At 46.3% G+C, this 15,688-nt stretch overlaps 1 protein-coding gene across 1 annotated transcript in view; it reads right to left on the bottom strand.

The window, feature by feature from the left end:
* Sdk1 (sidekick cell adhesion molecule 1) overlaps positions 1 to 15,688 on the bottom strand; it is an 881,670-nt gene that overhangs the window by 172,228 nt on the left and 693,754 nt on the right. Inside the window, exons 15-17 of the mRNA XM_047533731.1 lie at positions 12,466 to 12,613; positions 10,272 to 10,412; positions 5,664 to 5,845 (exon numbers count right to left, since the gene is read on the bottom strand). Coding sequence (XP_047389687.1) covers positions 5,664 to 5,845; positions 10,272 to 10,412; positions 12,466 to 12,613 — 471 coding nt within the window. The remainder of the gene's footprint in view (positions 1 to 5,663; positions 5,846 to 10,271; positions 10,413 to 12,465; positions 12,614 to 15,688) is intronic.

Raw genomic sequence — 15,688 nt, 5'->3', positions numbered from 1 at the left:
CAAAAGCATATTGATTTCTGGGAGCACTCTGAAATCCTCGAGTAAATGCAGGTTATTTTCCACTTCCTTCAGGGCGTCATGGAAAACTGACAAGTGGGCTTCAGGTATGATGGGATTTCGGGCCACAGGAGCTGTGGCGGAGCCAGTCTTTCCCATCACCCCTCGGGAAGTTCACTTGGCTGAACCTGTCTGAGAGCTGTGCTGCTCCATTTGTAAATTTAATACGTCCCATTTAAAATGCCTGGAGCAGAAAAGGTCAGGGAGGCACTGCTAATACAATCTATTAAGTGGGATTGGTGGACGAGATACGGGGGCTAGTGGATCAAGGGGGAACTTGAAAAGTCGGGAATTTAGAAAGTTAATAGTAGGCAGGCCCCGTGTGCCCACAGCCAGTTCATGCCAAGATCCTGTAAAGAGGCAGCGTGGACAACCTGTTCATTTCTCAGACATCTCAATAACATGTGGCACTGAGCAGGATGTGGGGCATGTTGCAGGTGGGTGGTGGATTCAGTGACCTCAGGGCTCAATACTACACCATGCTGAAATAACTTCCTTATCTTCCTTAAGGAGCTTCCTGGAAAGAAACACTTGAGACCAACAATGTGTGTGCGAGAAAAAGGAGCTGGAGCAAGCAAGGTGCCAGCCGAGCAGCTTGTGCGCCCTGCACTCCCCACCCGGGCGAGCGCTGCATCATTCATGAGATCTCTTTGAGAAAGACTGTCTAACAAGTTCCACTCCCACCAACAGCAGTGTGAGCCGCACATCTTCCCACGGCCTGTGCCTTCTCCGGGGGGCTCCAGCCAAGCCCTTGTTAGAACCAAGATGAAGCACGCCTCGTTTCCCGCTGGGTCGCACTTTGCCCTGGGCTAAGGGAGAAGCAATCAGACTGGCAGGACCCAGCCTCCCCTCCCCAGGCTGCGCAGTCCTGCCTCTCTCAGATCTCCTGATGGACTGCCAAACCGTGTTTCTATACATTCTGACAATTTCCCAAATTAAGCTGGCAAATAATTAATTTTATGAGTTATTCTTTTTGCCTTTCATATGCAGGCATATTAATTATTCCCTTTTCAGTATGAAGGACCTACTCAGCCTCCAGGCCTTCTCCACGTTCAGTGTCAGCAGCCATGGGATACTCAAGGCCTAAGTGGGCTCCCAGGCAAGAAGCCTGCTCAGCTGCTGCCCAATCTGGGTGGAGGTCGTGGCCTGCAGGGCTGTGGATGTGAAGTCGGCTAATCCCAGCAGGATGGTTAGGAAGTACCTGCAGGCACTCTTGTGAGGCAGCTGTGAGGCAGACGACTGTGCCATTTCAAACCTAGAAACTGCAACCCCTGGGTTTGATTACTCAGCTGCAGACACCTGAGAAAGAGGAAGAAACTGCTAGCTGCCCCTCCAACATCACCCCCTCTTCTTCCCTGAACAATGGCTGGAAACCTATCTAGCTGAGAAATCCACATTCCGGTTTCTCCTGCACAGAAAATTCCGTGAATAGTAAGCAGATGTCAGTAGCACATATGAATTCTAAGAAAAATCCTTAAAGATCTTTAAAGGAATAGTTGGCCACAAGGCACATCATATATGCTTTCCTCCATCTTGCCTTCTAGAATGTAGATGTGACAGCAGGCATTGCAGTAGCCAGCTTATCACCATGAGGAAAATACTAAAGCTAGCGAAGCAAAAAGACAGAAAGGTCCTATTTCTCTAATAATCCCAGAGTTCCCCTACACCCCACATTCCCACCTACTGCCAGCTCTTCTGATGTGAGAAAACACATACCACACACACAATTACACACACATACACACCTTCATTTTAAGCTACTGTCATTTGGGGTCTGTTTCTAGCAGCTGGATGCCATTTCTAACTAATACAGACAGCTGCAAACTTGCGCCTATGCTGGTTCCACCCCAGGGATTCCAATAAATCCCTCTTTAGGGGTAGCTCTCAAGTCTGTGGTCTACTCTGAGGGTCTTCACCGGTGAATCGTCAAAGTGTGCTTAGTACTCCTCTGGACGAATGAAGAGCAACCTCAGTGAAGCTGGTTTCTGGACTGGTTCTTGCCCTTATTCCTCAAGCGCCCATCTACCTTCCCTCCAGGGCTAGCAGGAACGAGGCAGAGGATGTCAGTGTCTTCTCTACCCTGTTGGCAGGGTCCTTCCCACAGCTCTGAGCAATCAGCAGGTGCTCATGTTAATTCTCAAATGGTTATTTTACTAATAGCAGAGAGACTGACCCCAAATCTTTCTGTATGATAGCTACTACAGAAACTTGCAAATACCAGGGTAGACGCTAGTTGTTGCCTTCTTAGAAAAACAGACCACGGCAGATAGGTGTCTGTAGAACCTCAGTTCTCAGAGCCTTTGCACACGTGGAGTGTGTCCTTTTCTAGCCACCGCCACCCTCAAGGCAGCCTGGAAGATATCAATGCCTCAACCTCACAGATGAGGCCCCTCAGACCCAGGGAGGCTGGGTACACTTTCTGAAGACAGGATAGAAAGCAGGAGGCCTGGAGAGGTTCTCGTTGGGGTTTTGTCTTTAGGATGTATGTGAATATGTGGATGTGTGTGTGTGTGTGTGTGTGTGAGAGAGAGAGAGAGAGAGAGAGAGAGAGAGAGAGACAGACACCATATCCCTGCACTCCAGTGTGCCCCACTGCTGCTCTAAAGCACTGTGGTCTTTCCTGTTGTCACTTTGCTTCCTGATGTGTCACCTAGTCTGACCCCTTTTTATCCTGCTCACTGGGCAGGTGTGACTGTGCCCCCAAAGTATCTAGAGCTGAGGGTCAGCTGTGCTTTTCCAGTCACGGGCCTGAGCCTGGCTTACAGCCAGTGCCACAGCCAAGTCCAGCACAGCATCCCTGTACTATGGTTAATGAGTGTCGCCACCTCAGTTTGCCCGCAGCTCCACACATTGTGGAACAACCAGGGTTGGGTAGGCAGGTGCTTCCTGGGGGTGTCTCTGAGGCTGTCACAGTCTGATAAATTTCTGCCCGTGGCCCATGAATGGGTTTAGGGTTGGGATCAGGGTCTGGAAAAAGAGCATGAAATGAACAGTGGAATCCCAGCAAGCTCAGGGGACATTCACTAGGGAGCATTTACAGTCCCAGAGAACACACAGGAAGTCTGAAACGCACGGAGGGAAACCTGCATCCCTCAAAGTGGGAGACAGAGCTGTGTTCCAGAAGCCCACAATGAGAACGTCTTCGCATGGAATGTGGGTCAGGACAGCCATCAGGCACATATGAAGAAGGTCCATGTATGTATAAGGAAGTTCATCTGTGGAAGTCCATGTGCCTACGAGGAAGTCCTCCAAGAGAAATGTCCCGTGGTGAGTGAAGATGTGAATTATGGCCATGTTTTCTGGGTGCCCCTAAATCCTGTGGGGCTCCAGGTTCAAGTGCCAACACCTGACATCAAACACCCAAGCAAGGGAAAGACTCTCAAAAGTGAGGTTGCGAATGGAGAACTGCTGTTGCAGCTTTGGTTCCCACTCTTAACTTATGAGAGTCAAAACAAATGCAGAGGTAGGTTTGGAGAGAAGGCAAACGGAGTCAGGTTCTTATCCACATGAGGAAAACAGCCTTTCACGGAGCTACAGCACACTGCAGTAACTTCACCACCAGACATTCGCTCAGACACTGGGGGCAGGAACCCACCCATCCTGCTGCCATCCAGCAAGTGCCCTGGCCTGCTAGTCCATCCCCTAATATGCCAAGACCTTCTGAGGTCCTGCTGACATCAGGGGCTGCTGATGTCATTCAGATGACAGTGGGCTTATCTGTGAAGATTGCATATCAGAGCTGTTCCAGTCATTTGCTAGATGTACAATTTCATACCACCTATTTGAGCTAGCCAGCATGCAGTTTCTTCATGCACAGTGACTGAAGACACTGCCGGGACCTCATCCTTATTTTTATACCCAGTTCTACTGTGCAGGAAGCAATGAATTAGGCTGTGGAGCTCAGCTGTATTTGCCTGGAGGATTTCAGTGGGGCATGACTGAGGTAATACATGTTTTGAGGTAATGTTTTGAAAGAACAATGCACCACCCAAATATACATCCTGACCCCTCTTATCAGTAACCACTGAAGTGGGGAAATCATTACTTGGGAGTCAAATTGTTGCTCTGATGTCTCTGAAGTTGCTGCTGCCATCTTTGTCCCTCCCACCTTGCTTGCACTCCACTGACAGATTCATCTTCCAGTACACCACTTTGATCATGACATTCACAGCTCTTAAGCCTTGAATGGCTCCCCATTGCCAAATGCATAAAAGGCATACTCTAAAGCCTCAAATCCCTTCTCAATCAGGCTAAGATCTGCTTCCCTCTGCCCTAAGCAGAACTCAAATGCACCAATAACACAATGAGGCAGTTGCAGCTAATAGTAATAGGGGATTATTAGTAGCAGTATTAGTCATTTTAAGTGTCTTCAAGTTTATTGTTATTTTATTAAATAGATTAATTAAAGCAAACATTAATGGTCCAGGTTTTCAGCTGTTTTCCTCCTCAAATGAACAATCAAGAATAACTTGCAGATGGACAGGTCCTTCTGAGCTGTCCTGCATTTTAATATTTCTGCTAGCCAGTGTGCAGGCGGAACTGACTGCACTTAATTTATAAAGGAGGATTTATGGACTTGGGGATGACAACAGACAGCCAATCAATAAGGGATGATAATAACAGCGTGTAATATCAAGGAACATTAGGTCTCGGGCATGATTTGGGGAGAGAAGTGGGCAGTTAGAAACCTTATCATTTGAAAAAGGTCAAGGCCTGGCAGCCATAAAAATGCCTAAGCAAATAAAATCACACCTGTGAATCAGGCAAGGGTATAAATCGCTGAGTGAAAAAGGATCTTAGATTTTGTGGAAAAATTACTTCCCTGGGCAAGGATTTGAGCTGCTATAGGACAAATGCAGTTGTGTCAAGAGAGGGTCTATTTATTACTGCTTGAACAATAACAAGCAATGCAGATGGGGAGAATGTTTCCCAGTGGCCGGCAATTCCTAGGGCTGAGACCTGAATCCTCCAGAAACATGGGAGGAGTCAGACACTGCAGAGAGGCTTTCGATGACTAGGCTGAGTCTTAGCACATATATTTAAGATCCACTGGCTTCATGACATTCTGTCTGGTCATTTTCCCCCCAAGTGATGGGGGAGTTTTTATTGATTCAGTAAATTGGTAGTGTAACTGAAAAAGGCAAAAAAAAGAAAAAAAAATAGCACGAAGTAGCAGATTCTATTACCAATAATCCTATTCCATCATGAAAAGCAGAATTGGAAATAATCATTCTCTTTGAAGGACATTCGCAGCATTACACAGAGCTCTGTGACCAGTTCAACTGAAAAGGTGCCCTTATGGCATTTAGAAAAGTTCTCTTCCACAGACCCTTTCAAGAATAGGTGTGCTAGGAAAGGATTTGAGCAGACACTTCCTGCCCTCAGCACCCAGAAAAAGCAGCTGGAACATTATGCTTCCCTTCCACCACATTGCTTCAGCTTAGGGGAGGCAGAGAGATGAAACTGAACACATCATGGATTTCTCCTAAATGGTCCCCAGAGGAATGCACCCTGTTTTCATTTCTAACATACCGCAATTTGAACTTCACAAACCCTGCTGCCCAATCAAGCTTCTGCAACCTGTTGGTTCTGGAAAGCAAGCTCACCTCCTTGTAAGGTGTACTCGGTCACCGCCCTGCTGAAGACTCCCAGGCCGGCCCCGTTGTAAGCAGCCACCTGGATCTCATACTGCGTCCAGATAATCAGGTCTGTCACCAGGCAGTAGTTCACCTCTGGGCTGGTGATGTTTCTCTGCTGATGTTCGCCAGGCAGGCCAGCCAGGCGGTACCTGCACCAGAAAGGAAGCCCATGATGGCACAGAAACAATTCAGACTTGAGCTGGTTCTCTGCGGTTGTTCTATGTGATTACAGAAAAATGGAATTACATAAACGAGAGAGGGGCCCAGAGGTCAGCACCAGACAACACTGTATCCCAATTCAATAATTTCAAAAGGTTATACTCAAAAGGTAGCTTATAGGTATTCTAAGGTATACTGTAAGTTCTGGGCAAAACAAAACTGGCATTTCAACTACATTATGGTTATGAGAAAATGATAGCCTTTTAGGTGTAACTTGTCCAGGCCTATGGTGACTTAGTACTCAAAAGTCCCAAAGTGATTTCCATCAGGCTTTGAGAAATACTTTACTCTTGTAACTGAAATGTGGGGAGACGTGGAGAAGCCAGCAGTGTGTAGCCTCTTGGCCTCCAGGGGCTGAGCTCCCAGTTCTGGTCCATTTAGGAATTCTAGGTTTGTCTAAGTATATCCCAGAGCAGGAGTAAGTGGGCTTTGAAAAGGTGGTAACACTTCTGAAATGCTAGTCCACTGCTAACTATGACAAATTGCTCTGGGGTCTTTTGTGAGTGCTTGGGTGGCATGCTTTTTAGTTCACTAAAGGCAGAAATTCACAGTTGTGTTTATTTAAAAGGTGACTCTTACACCTCTGTACTTAGAAAATGTATAAATTAGGAAATTGCATTTTATACTATGAAAGGACTTTCAGAGCATTATTTTGATTAGCAAATGTTTTTCCATGATTCAGTTTATAGAAGTTAATGTACTGAACCGACTTAGTTAATTTGCCGAGCTTTTCTGGATCAGTCTCCCTGGTAAATGAGGGACATGTACAGTAAAAGTGATTTCCTAATCATCTGCAGCTTCTAAAGCATCTAATTTCTATCCCAGAAGTGGTTCTTGCCTCAGAAAACTGTGGCTTTGTGTGATAAATGGAAAGGGGAGATGATTGACAAGGGATCCAAAATCAGAGCAGCAGCAATAAATCCACTAACTCTCCATGGCACCCTGGAATCTATGGGTTCCTCCCTGTGCTGCCGTGTCCTCAGGACAGGGCATCTCTGCATGAAGGGAAGTGCCTGAGTTACGGGGCACTCAGGCCAGGGCATTAGCAAGGCCGCCACTGTTGGAAAAAAGCAGAGATTTAGGCCCTTCAGTGAAAAAGCAAAAACAAAACAATGTTCCAAAGAGAATGAGAGCTGAAAAGGCAATAGGGAAGTAGAGAGATGGTAATCAAAGCTTCCTCTTGAAACATGAGGGTTTTCTGAGATTCTTTCAGGGCATCCTCTCCTGCTACAGATCACTTGCTCTTGGTGAGGCCAGTTTGGAAGGAAACATAGAAAGTCAAGGACAGCACTTGAATGCAGGAAGGACCATGACTTCCTTCTGTCTGCTGCCTGAAAGCAGGTGGCCCCAGGGTCCGGGAAGCACCAGGAAAGGGAGCCACTAATTCTCTGGTGGGCAAACATGGAAGTTATCAGGCCACACCTCTGCCTTACACTCCATCAGCCTCGGACACTTACTGAAGTGACATCCTTGACTGACCACGTAATGGCAGGTGCAGTTCATCACAGGGGCTCAAGTCGTTGAGGTAATAATGGTCCCCTTGGCAGTGGGTCACCAAGAGAAAGGCCTGGCACGGATTAACCCCTATGACAGATGTTTCCATTTAAATTCTCTGCCCTCAAAAGATGAACTTTTAAAGCAAATGGCACCCAGACAATTAGACATTTGGAAAAGGGTAAAGATTGGCTCCGCATCCACACCACGCATGTGAGTGGCCTGGACATGTGAATGGTCCCAAGCACCACCTGCAGCCAGGACGCTATGGTGAGTGTAGCTCCTCAGGAAGGACTCCTTGTGTGGACCCATCACTGCAACACGCACATGTCCAGCCCAAGCAAAGAGGTCAGCACCGGAAGACCCAAACTAAGGACCTGTTCAGTCACGACAAGCTGGTAACCTTAATGTCTTTTTGGAGCCTTGTCTCCACTGCTCTTGGATGGGAATTAAAATAATAGCATTCTGTTGGTTGTTGCACGAATTGAGTGAAACAATGAATGCAAAGGAGATATGACGTGCAAAGCACCCCGATTTTGTTTTAAGCACTGTTCTTCTACTAAGGAGTATGTGGGAGAGAACTCTGAGTTATGAGCTACTCGGTGTCCTCCTAAGCCACTCTATACAGTTGTGGAAAATAAATTGCAGAATTCACTTCTTCCAAATCGGCTCTGCTCCCTGCTGGAATGGGCAGGTTGGTCCACTCTGACTGGGAGCTCAGGGTGCTTTTGTAACATTCACAGGATATCCAAGAAGGTCACGATTAATAAGGGGAGTGCAGGGCATCCTCCTCTTGCTGGTTGGCCATGTTGCCCAGGAGACAGGCTAAGCCAGAACAAGATGATTTTTTATACAGAAATAAACAGAGTACATTTTTAAAGGACATAACCCTCTGCTCCTCTCAGAGAAACACCCTGCCCATTATTATAAATATTTTATTACTGCACACGCATCCTAACTACTTCTTATGGCCAGAGCCACGGAGGTGATTTATTTCCATTTGCTCTTCCCTGTATTGTGCCTCGAATCTGACACAGAGACTATGCCCTGGAGGATACACGCTTGCAAACACAGAGCTGATTTGCAGACCAGAGGATTATTCGGAAATGTTTCCAAGCAAATTCATTTTGGCATGGGTCTTTAATTTCTGAAAACTTTGATATTCATAGGCCTTGGGTAGTGCGCCCTCATTTTAAGGCTTTCTTGATTTAAGCCCCAACAAATACAGATGCCCTCTTCTCTAGCACTCAACTTACTGACACCATCACAGAAAATCCTTTTAACAGCAGTAATCCACGAAATAGAGAAATGTGCAGTCCCTGATGTGGCCTTGCAACATCAGAGAGATGTCATTAGGAAACTCTGCGCCCCGAGCCTGGTTCTGCAGGATGACTATGGAAGCCTTTACTTGATGGCTGCAGCCCGAGGAAACTTTCCCTCACTCCACGCTGGAAAAGGCAGGGGCTGCAGGAGGACAAGAGAGGGGGTGGCCAGGCTGTGCAGGCCAATTACTTCCATTAGTGGAAAAAGAGGTGATGGCTAACTCTGGAGCAGGAGCAAGCAGCAGGGGGGACAGATGGCCTCAGCCTGACGCAGCAAGGCTGTGGGAGGAGGTCAAGTGGCCGGAAGGGTCCCAGGGGCACCAGGACAGAGCCCACAGCCCCACCTGCTAGGACAACTCTGTCTCCTTGGCCTTCTTTACATGGGAAGGACAGTGAGGGCACAGAGACGGCCTTCCTGTACCATTTAAACCCTTCAGGCAGACAATGAGAATCTACAGGCTTGAGGAAACACTTGAGTAGCAAGAAATTTGTTGTGACAGACAGATACTACACGTGTGGAGACAAATGCCATTACCCAAGGAGTACATGATTCTGAACATGCATATGTCCTTCAGATACAAAGACAGAGCAGTTAAAGGAAACACTTTCGTAATTTCTCACATCTGTGTAAGAAGTCAAAGGTATTTTCATAACCAAGCATTTGCTGATCATACACTCCATATGAGCCCAGCGTGGGCATCTGGAGGAAGGGAGTAATGGATACCCATAGTTCTTGCCCAAATAAAGCTGATAATACATCCAACCAGAGATTTCACAGTTACCCTTAGGCCCTGCTTTACCTTTTCTTCTTGCTAGGTCAACAAACCACTGCAGTGGTCACCCTCAGTACAGCTTTTAAAGTAGTGGGAGTTTGGCAGAGGACATTTCTCCTCTGGACCACCACCAGGCACTCACGTGGTTCTCTCAATATTTTTAGAAGCCTCACTGACCCTTCTAAGGCAGAGACAGCAAACCAGACCCCCTTTAGCTACATCTGGCCAGCAGGTGTGTGTATGTGGCCTTTCTGACATTTCAAAATATACTGGTTTCATTTCCAACGCCTAAACACTGGGACTTTGTATGTAAAAGGCTAGATAATTGAATTTTCTTGAACTCCTACAAGATCTGGTAAAACTGAGCAACATGCTCATGTGGTAACCATTGGTTAATAACTAATCACATTAATTAGTATTAATTTAAAGTGACTATACTTACCAATACATGAATCTAGTGAAAATGTTAAAGGAATGAAAAGGTTTACAATGAATAGCATACATTGCTTCCTTACCCATTATGTCCCCTCCAAACTCCTGCCAAATGTAACCACGGATCTGGACTGTGTGCAGATTCTGCAGGTGGACACACATGGGAGGTCTCTGCAAGGCACCCACACTGGTTTCCACTCTCCAGATTGCCACAGTCTCCACCAATCCCTACCATCTAACACCAGACCTAAGTGCCTGCACTACTGATCGTCTCCTACGACATCTAGAGGAGCTAGCTAGTGACATCTAGAAACAGCCCATCACTGGCTACTTGCCTGAGGATATACCCACGTAGCACTCCATTGTGCTCTGTTTCTGGGGGTGGTTGCCACTGCACCATGATGGACTGGTTGGTTCGCCCGCTGGCCACAATGTTTTTTGGGGGAGCACTGGGTGGTTCTTCAGGTAACATCAGTCTAAAAATAAAGGATGGGTAGGAGAGAGGGAGATAAGTGCCAGAAACAGATGACCCTTGTTGGTATTCTCTGTGCTGAACCTGGAGCCTCACTCTTGGTGAAAATCAGCAAATGCATGTATGGGGACATCACAGTGAAGCCCATTAATTTGTTCAATTAATATGAGTTAATATTTATAAATAAATAAATAACGACGTTCCATAAAAATCTTTGTTTGACAGAAGTTAATTGTGCAAGGTCAAAAGACAAATGGCAAATTGGGAGCAAATTGTTTGCAACTCATTTCACAGACAAGGTTTAGTGTCCCTGGTATTTTTAGAGCTCTTACAGTTCAATAAGAACAAGACCAATTATCCAGAAGAAAACTGGCAAAGAATGCAAACGGTTCACAGCAAATAGAAGTATAAGTAGCTCTTAAACATATGAATAGTCAACTTCACTCTTACTAAGATAAAGGCAAACTACAAGGAGATACCACTTTTACTAGTAGGTTAGTAAGAACATAAATGTAAAAATGCACTGTGTCAAGGAAGGGGGTTGGGTACTGTTGTGCATGACTGTTGCAGGTGCCATTTGGTGCCACCTGAGTTGAGCAATTTAACTATCAACACAAGTTATTCACTGCAATGCTGTGTCCTATATCATGAAACTGGCAGCAACCTAAATGTCCATTAGTGGGGGATTTGTTAAATAGAGTACGGTACAATGTTACAACAGAATACTGTGTAGCTGTAAAAAGAAAAGGAGGGCACTTCTTATGAACTGATATTGAAAGATTTACAAAGATGGATTATGAAGTGGAGAAAGGATGCAGAATAATAAGTATGGCATGCTCTGATTTGTGTAGAAAGAAAGAGATTGAATTGTAAATTTGTATTTGCTAGTAGAGTATATATATTTAAATCTCTGGAAGAATATATGGGAAATATTTACATGGTTACTGGTTTAGAAAGGTGAACTGGAACACAAGGACATGGGTGGAAAACAGACATTTGCATAAATATTTACTTTAATTCTGAATCATATAAATATATTATAAAACTTAAAAATTAAATTATTTTTAAAAAGAACAAAACACACAGCACCAAAGGACATGTGTGGAGCACTTATAACCCCTCAGCACACTGGCAGTTCAGCAGGTGGCCAGGAAGATGCCACCAGCTCTGTGGAGAGCTGTGCTTTAGCTCCCCGAACCCCCACCAGCTGAGTGAACCACTCACACTTAGCACTGGAGATTCTTTCTGGATTATTCTCTTTGGCTCTATTGCTGTTTCTCATCTAAAACGCCCACATTTTCAAAGTCATTTCAATCTCACTATTCTACAATTCAGATCATAGAACTGGGGTTTATTGGGGGTTGGGGGAGCACCGTAAAACTGGATGGAGCCATTTTGCCCCCTTACAACTGCAGGGCTTCCAAAGTGTCCCTTCTGGGGTGTGTGGGAAAGGACACCCCCCAGAAAAGCAGTACCTCTGAGAGGCACTAGCGGTATTCAGTTTTCCACATCAATCACTAGGTGTTTACCTCTTGAGCCCGTGGCACATGCCTGGAATCCCAGCAGCTCAGGAGGCTGAGGCAGGAGGATTGAAAGTTCAAAGCCAGCCTCAGCAACTCGTTGAGGCCTTAAACAACTTAGCAAGACCCTGTCTCAAAATAAAATATAGAAAAGGGCTGGGGATATGGCTCAGTGGTTAAGCGCCCCTGAGTTTAGTCCCTGTACCAAAGAAAAAGAAAGGGCCCGGAAAACACAGCCAGCAGGTAAGCTCTTAATCTCCTGTGTACAGAAGGCATGCCATCAGGAGCCATCAATGTAGGCACAGCCAGAGCACCACAGGAGAAATCTGAAACACTGCTCCCAGCAATTAAGGGAAGCCCAGCTAGACCAACACATGACCGTGTTTGCACTCTTTGTGACAATCTTTTCTGCTCAAGCTTTTGCCAATATCACTAAGGGATGATCAATTAATTGCCCCCACCTACTGTGATGCATCTGTTTGACTCTCAGGCCCCTGCTGCTCCTGGCCACCATGCAGAGGGCAGGGCCCCACTCACCTGCTCGTCTCTGCACTGTACTGGCCCTTGCCCACTTGATTCACTGCGCACACCCTGAATTGATAGGTGCGGGCTGGAGTCAAGCCACCCACGGTGATTCCTGTCATCTCAGGGCCAACGTTTGACAGATGCACTTTCCATGGAGAGTCTAGAAGAGTAAGCAAAACAGATTCACACCCACGTGAGTACATGTCTGAATGACAAGCAAATGCAAATGCGTTCCCACAAATTATCTCATTTGCTTTCCAAGGCAGCACTAGGAGAGGGGTGTTATCCCCATTTGATAGACGTGGAAACCAAGGCTCAGTTGTGCATCTAGAAACTAGTGAACCTGGCATGAAACTCAGATTTCTCAGCCCAGATCTAGCATGCTTCCCATTACCCTGTGCTGTTGTCAATAAGTAAAGGCATCCTTTGTTCAACCTGCATATGGTGGTTTAGAAGAAACCAAAATATTCCTGGGTTCAAGATGTAATGAGAAAAGGTTCTCTGTGGGCTCACGTGGTTAGGCAGATTGCAGATTTGTCTCTCAGAAAAGGATGCTGCACTTGTCACTGAATGATAAATAAAAACTATATTCATTAACATTTTAATAAAAGAGGAAATGAGCATGATAAAGACAGATGGGCTGTGTGTTTTGCAACCCATCTGCAGCATGGCAGCCCATTACACCACACCCTGAGTGGCTCTGGCTAGAGAGAGATGATCAGAATTCAGAGCTAGTCTGGAGCATCTTTCCAACCAGCTTTCCGGCAGGTGTGGAAGAATGACTGTCAGCCAAATGGGCTCTTGCCTGCAAGAAGGTTCTGCAGGATCCTATGTCTCCGCATGAGTTTTTGCAGAGTTTAAGCATGCTTCTTGCTTAATTGTTTTGTAGAGTGATGCCCTGGAACAAACACAACCTGGCAGTGACTTTGAGCATCCACTGGCAGCTCCCATCCTGAGCCACCGTGATGCCTGGGTGGCATTTCAAATTATCAGAGAAGCAAAATATGGAGTGGGAGTTTCCTCTGTAAAGTAAACTGTCCTTCTCCTTCCTCCAAAATGGTGCTAAGATCCCTTTCACCCACTCTAGTCAAAAAGACATGACTCCATTGCTCTGCTCAGATTGCAGGCAACAACTGCTCTGTGTAGACTCCACCCATAAAATTGCATTGGCTCCTTCAGAAACCTAAAGACTGACCATGTGGATTCATCATGTGTGCCTGGAGCTCATCAGAAGGGCTCCTGGTGTTCCAGTTCTTTAGAGGTCACCAAGAGGTGACCACAGATTGCCCAGGATGAAAATGAAAGTCCCAAAGGCCACATCTATTGACTCTCATGTGGAGCTGTCTGTCACTAATTCAGAACTTGTAGCTGGGATTCCTTAACACAAAGTTAAGCTGCTCTGAGGTGCGATGCCAGTTGGGTGACAAAAATTGAATCTTTTTAATTATTTTAAATAAAGCTGCTTCCAAAAATGGCTTTCTGGGAATGCAGTCTCAACTACCAGCTGGGCAATTCTGTCCTCTTGGCTCTTGATTTCCAGTGACACAGTAATTGGTGGTTGATGAGGATCCCCTTCTCTTTATGTTTCCTTTAAAAACCCGACACATACACCCACAGTTAACTATGGAAAAACCCACACCACTGCTCTTTCTACTCGGGAGTCGGAGAGCCTTCTATCAGCATCAAATAGCTCATGGTGACCTGGTTTCTAGACAGGCTCCCTCAAAGAGTCAGCCACCTGTCAACATAAAAGACAAGAGGGCCTTCCCTGAAACCGTGCGATTGGACTTGGTTGGTAGGAGTGGGGCCTCCACAGAAGCCGTTTTCATCCTGAAGAACCCGGCACGTGTGGAAAAAGCATGGAGACCACAGCTGGTCCCAGCTCTTCATTTAGAGTTTGACTTTGTTTGAACTTCTGTACAAACAGGGGACAAATAAAAACTGCAATGACCTATTGCCTCATGCTCTTTAGGATGACTATAATCAAACAAACAAACAGAAAATAACAGCGTTGATGAGAACTTGTACACTGTTGGTGGGAAAGTAAAACAGCATGGAGATTCCTAGAAAAAATTAGAAACAGCATTCCCAACTCACCAGTGATCCTGCTTCTGAGTATGCACCCCACAGAACTGCAACAGGGTGGTAGAAGGTATTTGGTACCCAGGTTCACAGTGGCACTATTCACAAGAGCCAAGAGATAGAAAACCCCCTGGGTCCATCGAGGATATCCATCAATGGATAAGCAGAACATGGTCTATCCTACGTGGAATATTATTCAGCTTTAAAAAAGAAGGGAATTCTGACACATGCTACAACACAGATGAACCCTAAGGACATTATGCTGGGTCAAATAAGTCACAAAAAGAGGAATACTTTGTGATTCCACTTATATGAGGTACCTACAGAACTCCCATCCATAGAGACAGACAGTGGAAGGGGCTGTGGGAGGGACAATAGGGAGCGATTGTGTAATGGGTGCAGTCTCACTTCTGCAACATGCAGAGTTCGGAGAAGCCTGTGGTGATGAGGGCACAGTACCACCAAGGTACTGAACGCTATGAAATGCACTCTGAAAAATGGCTGGGATGGTAAATTTTGTTACGCGTACTTTCCACAACTAAAATCTAAAACAGGTGAGAAAATAACATGAAACCCCCAAGGCTGTCTGAGTACGAAATAAGACAGTGAACGCCGGAAGCACCATGCAGAGGCCTGGCCCAGGGACACTTGTGCAGGACGGCATCTGCTCCTTGGTCTCCCCTGGGAGGTCAGGAGGGGAGCACAGTCAGGCTGCTTCCTCCCTCCTTGAGAGGGTGCTCTCACTGTCCATGTCCTTTGCCCACAGTGCCTGCTCTTCTCTGGGGGCAGATCTGCACGGTCTCTCATGAGTTCTGCAAGTCCCTGGTCTCTGACCCCAGTGGAGCCGGCTGAGGTCCCCAGCCCTGTGCTCTCCCTCTGCCCACACCTCTGTAAACATCCTCTAAGACCTTCTCCTTGATTGGTCTCATTCAGAGTGCTGTCTGCTTCCTGCAGAACCCTCTCTTCCATCATCCCTTAACTCCTGATCTCGCAGGGTCTGCAGGTGGACAGCTCACCTGCTCTGTCAGATGCAGTGAGTGACAGTGGTTTCAGGGAGGGACATAGGCAAGGACAACTATGGTAATCAGTTGGCTAAAGCAACTCATCAGAACAAGGGAGGGGCAGCTAGGACCTGGGGATGCTGCCTGTTGTG

Source organism: Sciurus carolinensis, chromosome 18, assembly GCF_902686445.1.
Source record: "Sciurus carolinensis chromosome 18, mSciCar1.2, whole genome shotgun sequence".
Lineage (NCBI taxonomy): Eukaryota > Metazoa > Chordata > Mammalia > Rodentia > Sciuridae > Sciurus > Sciurus carolinensis.
The sequence above is the reverse complement of the archived record's forward strand: the minus strand, read 5'-3'. Positions and strand labels throughout refer to the sequence as shown.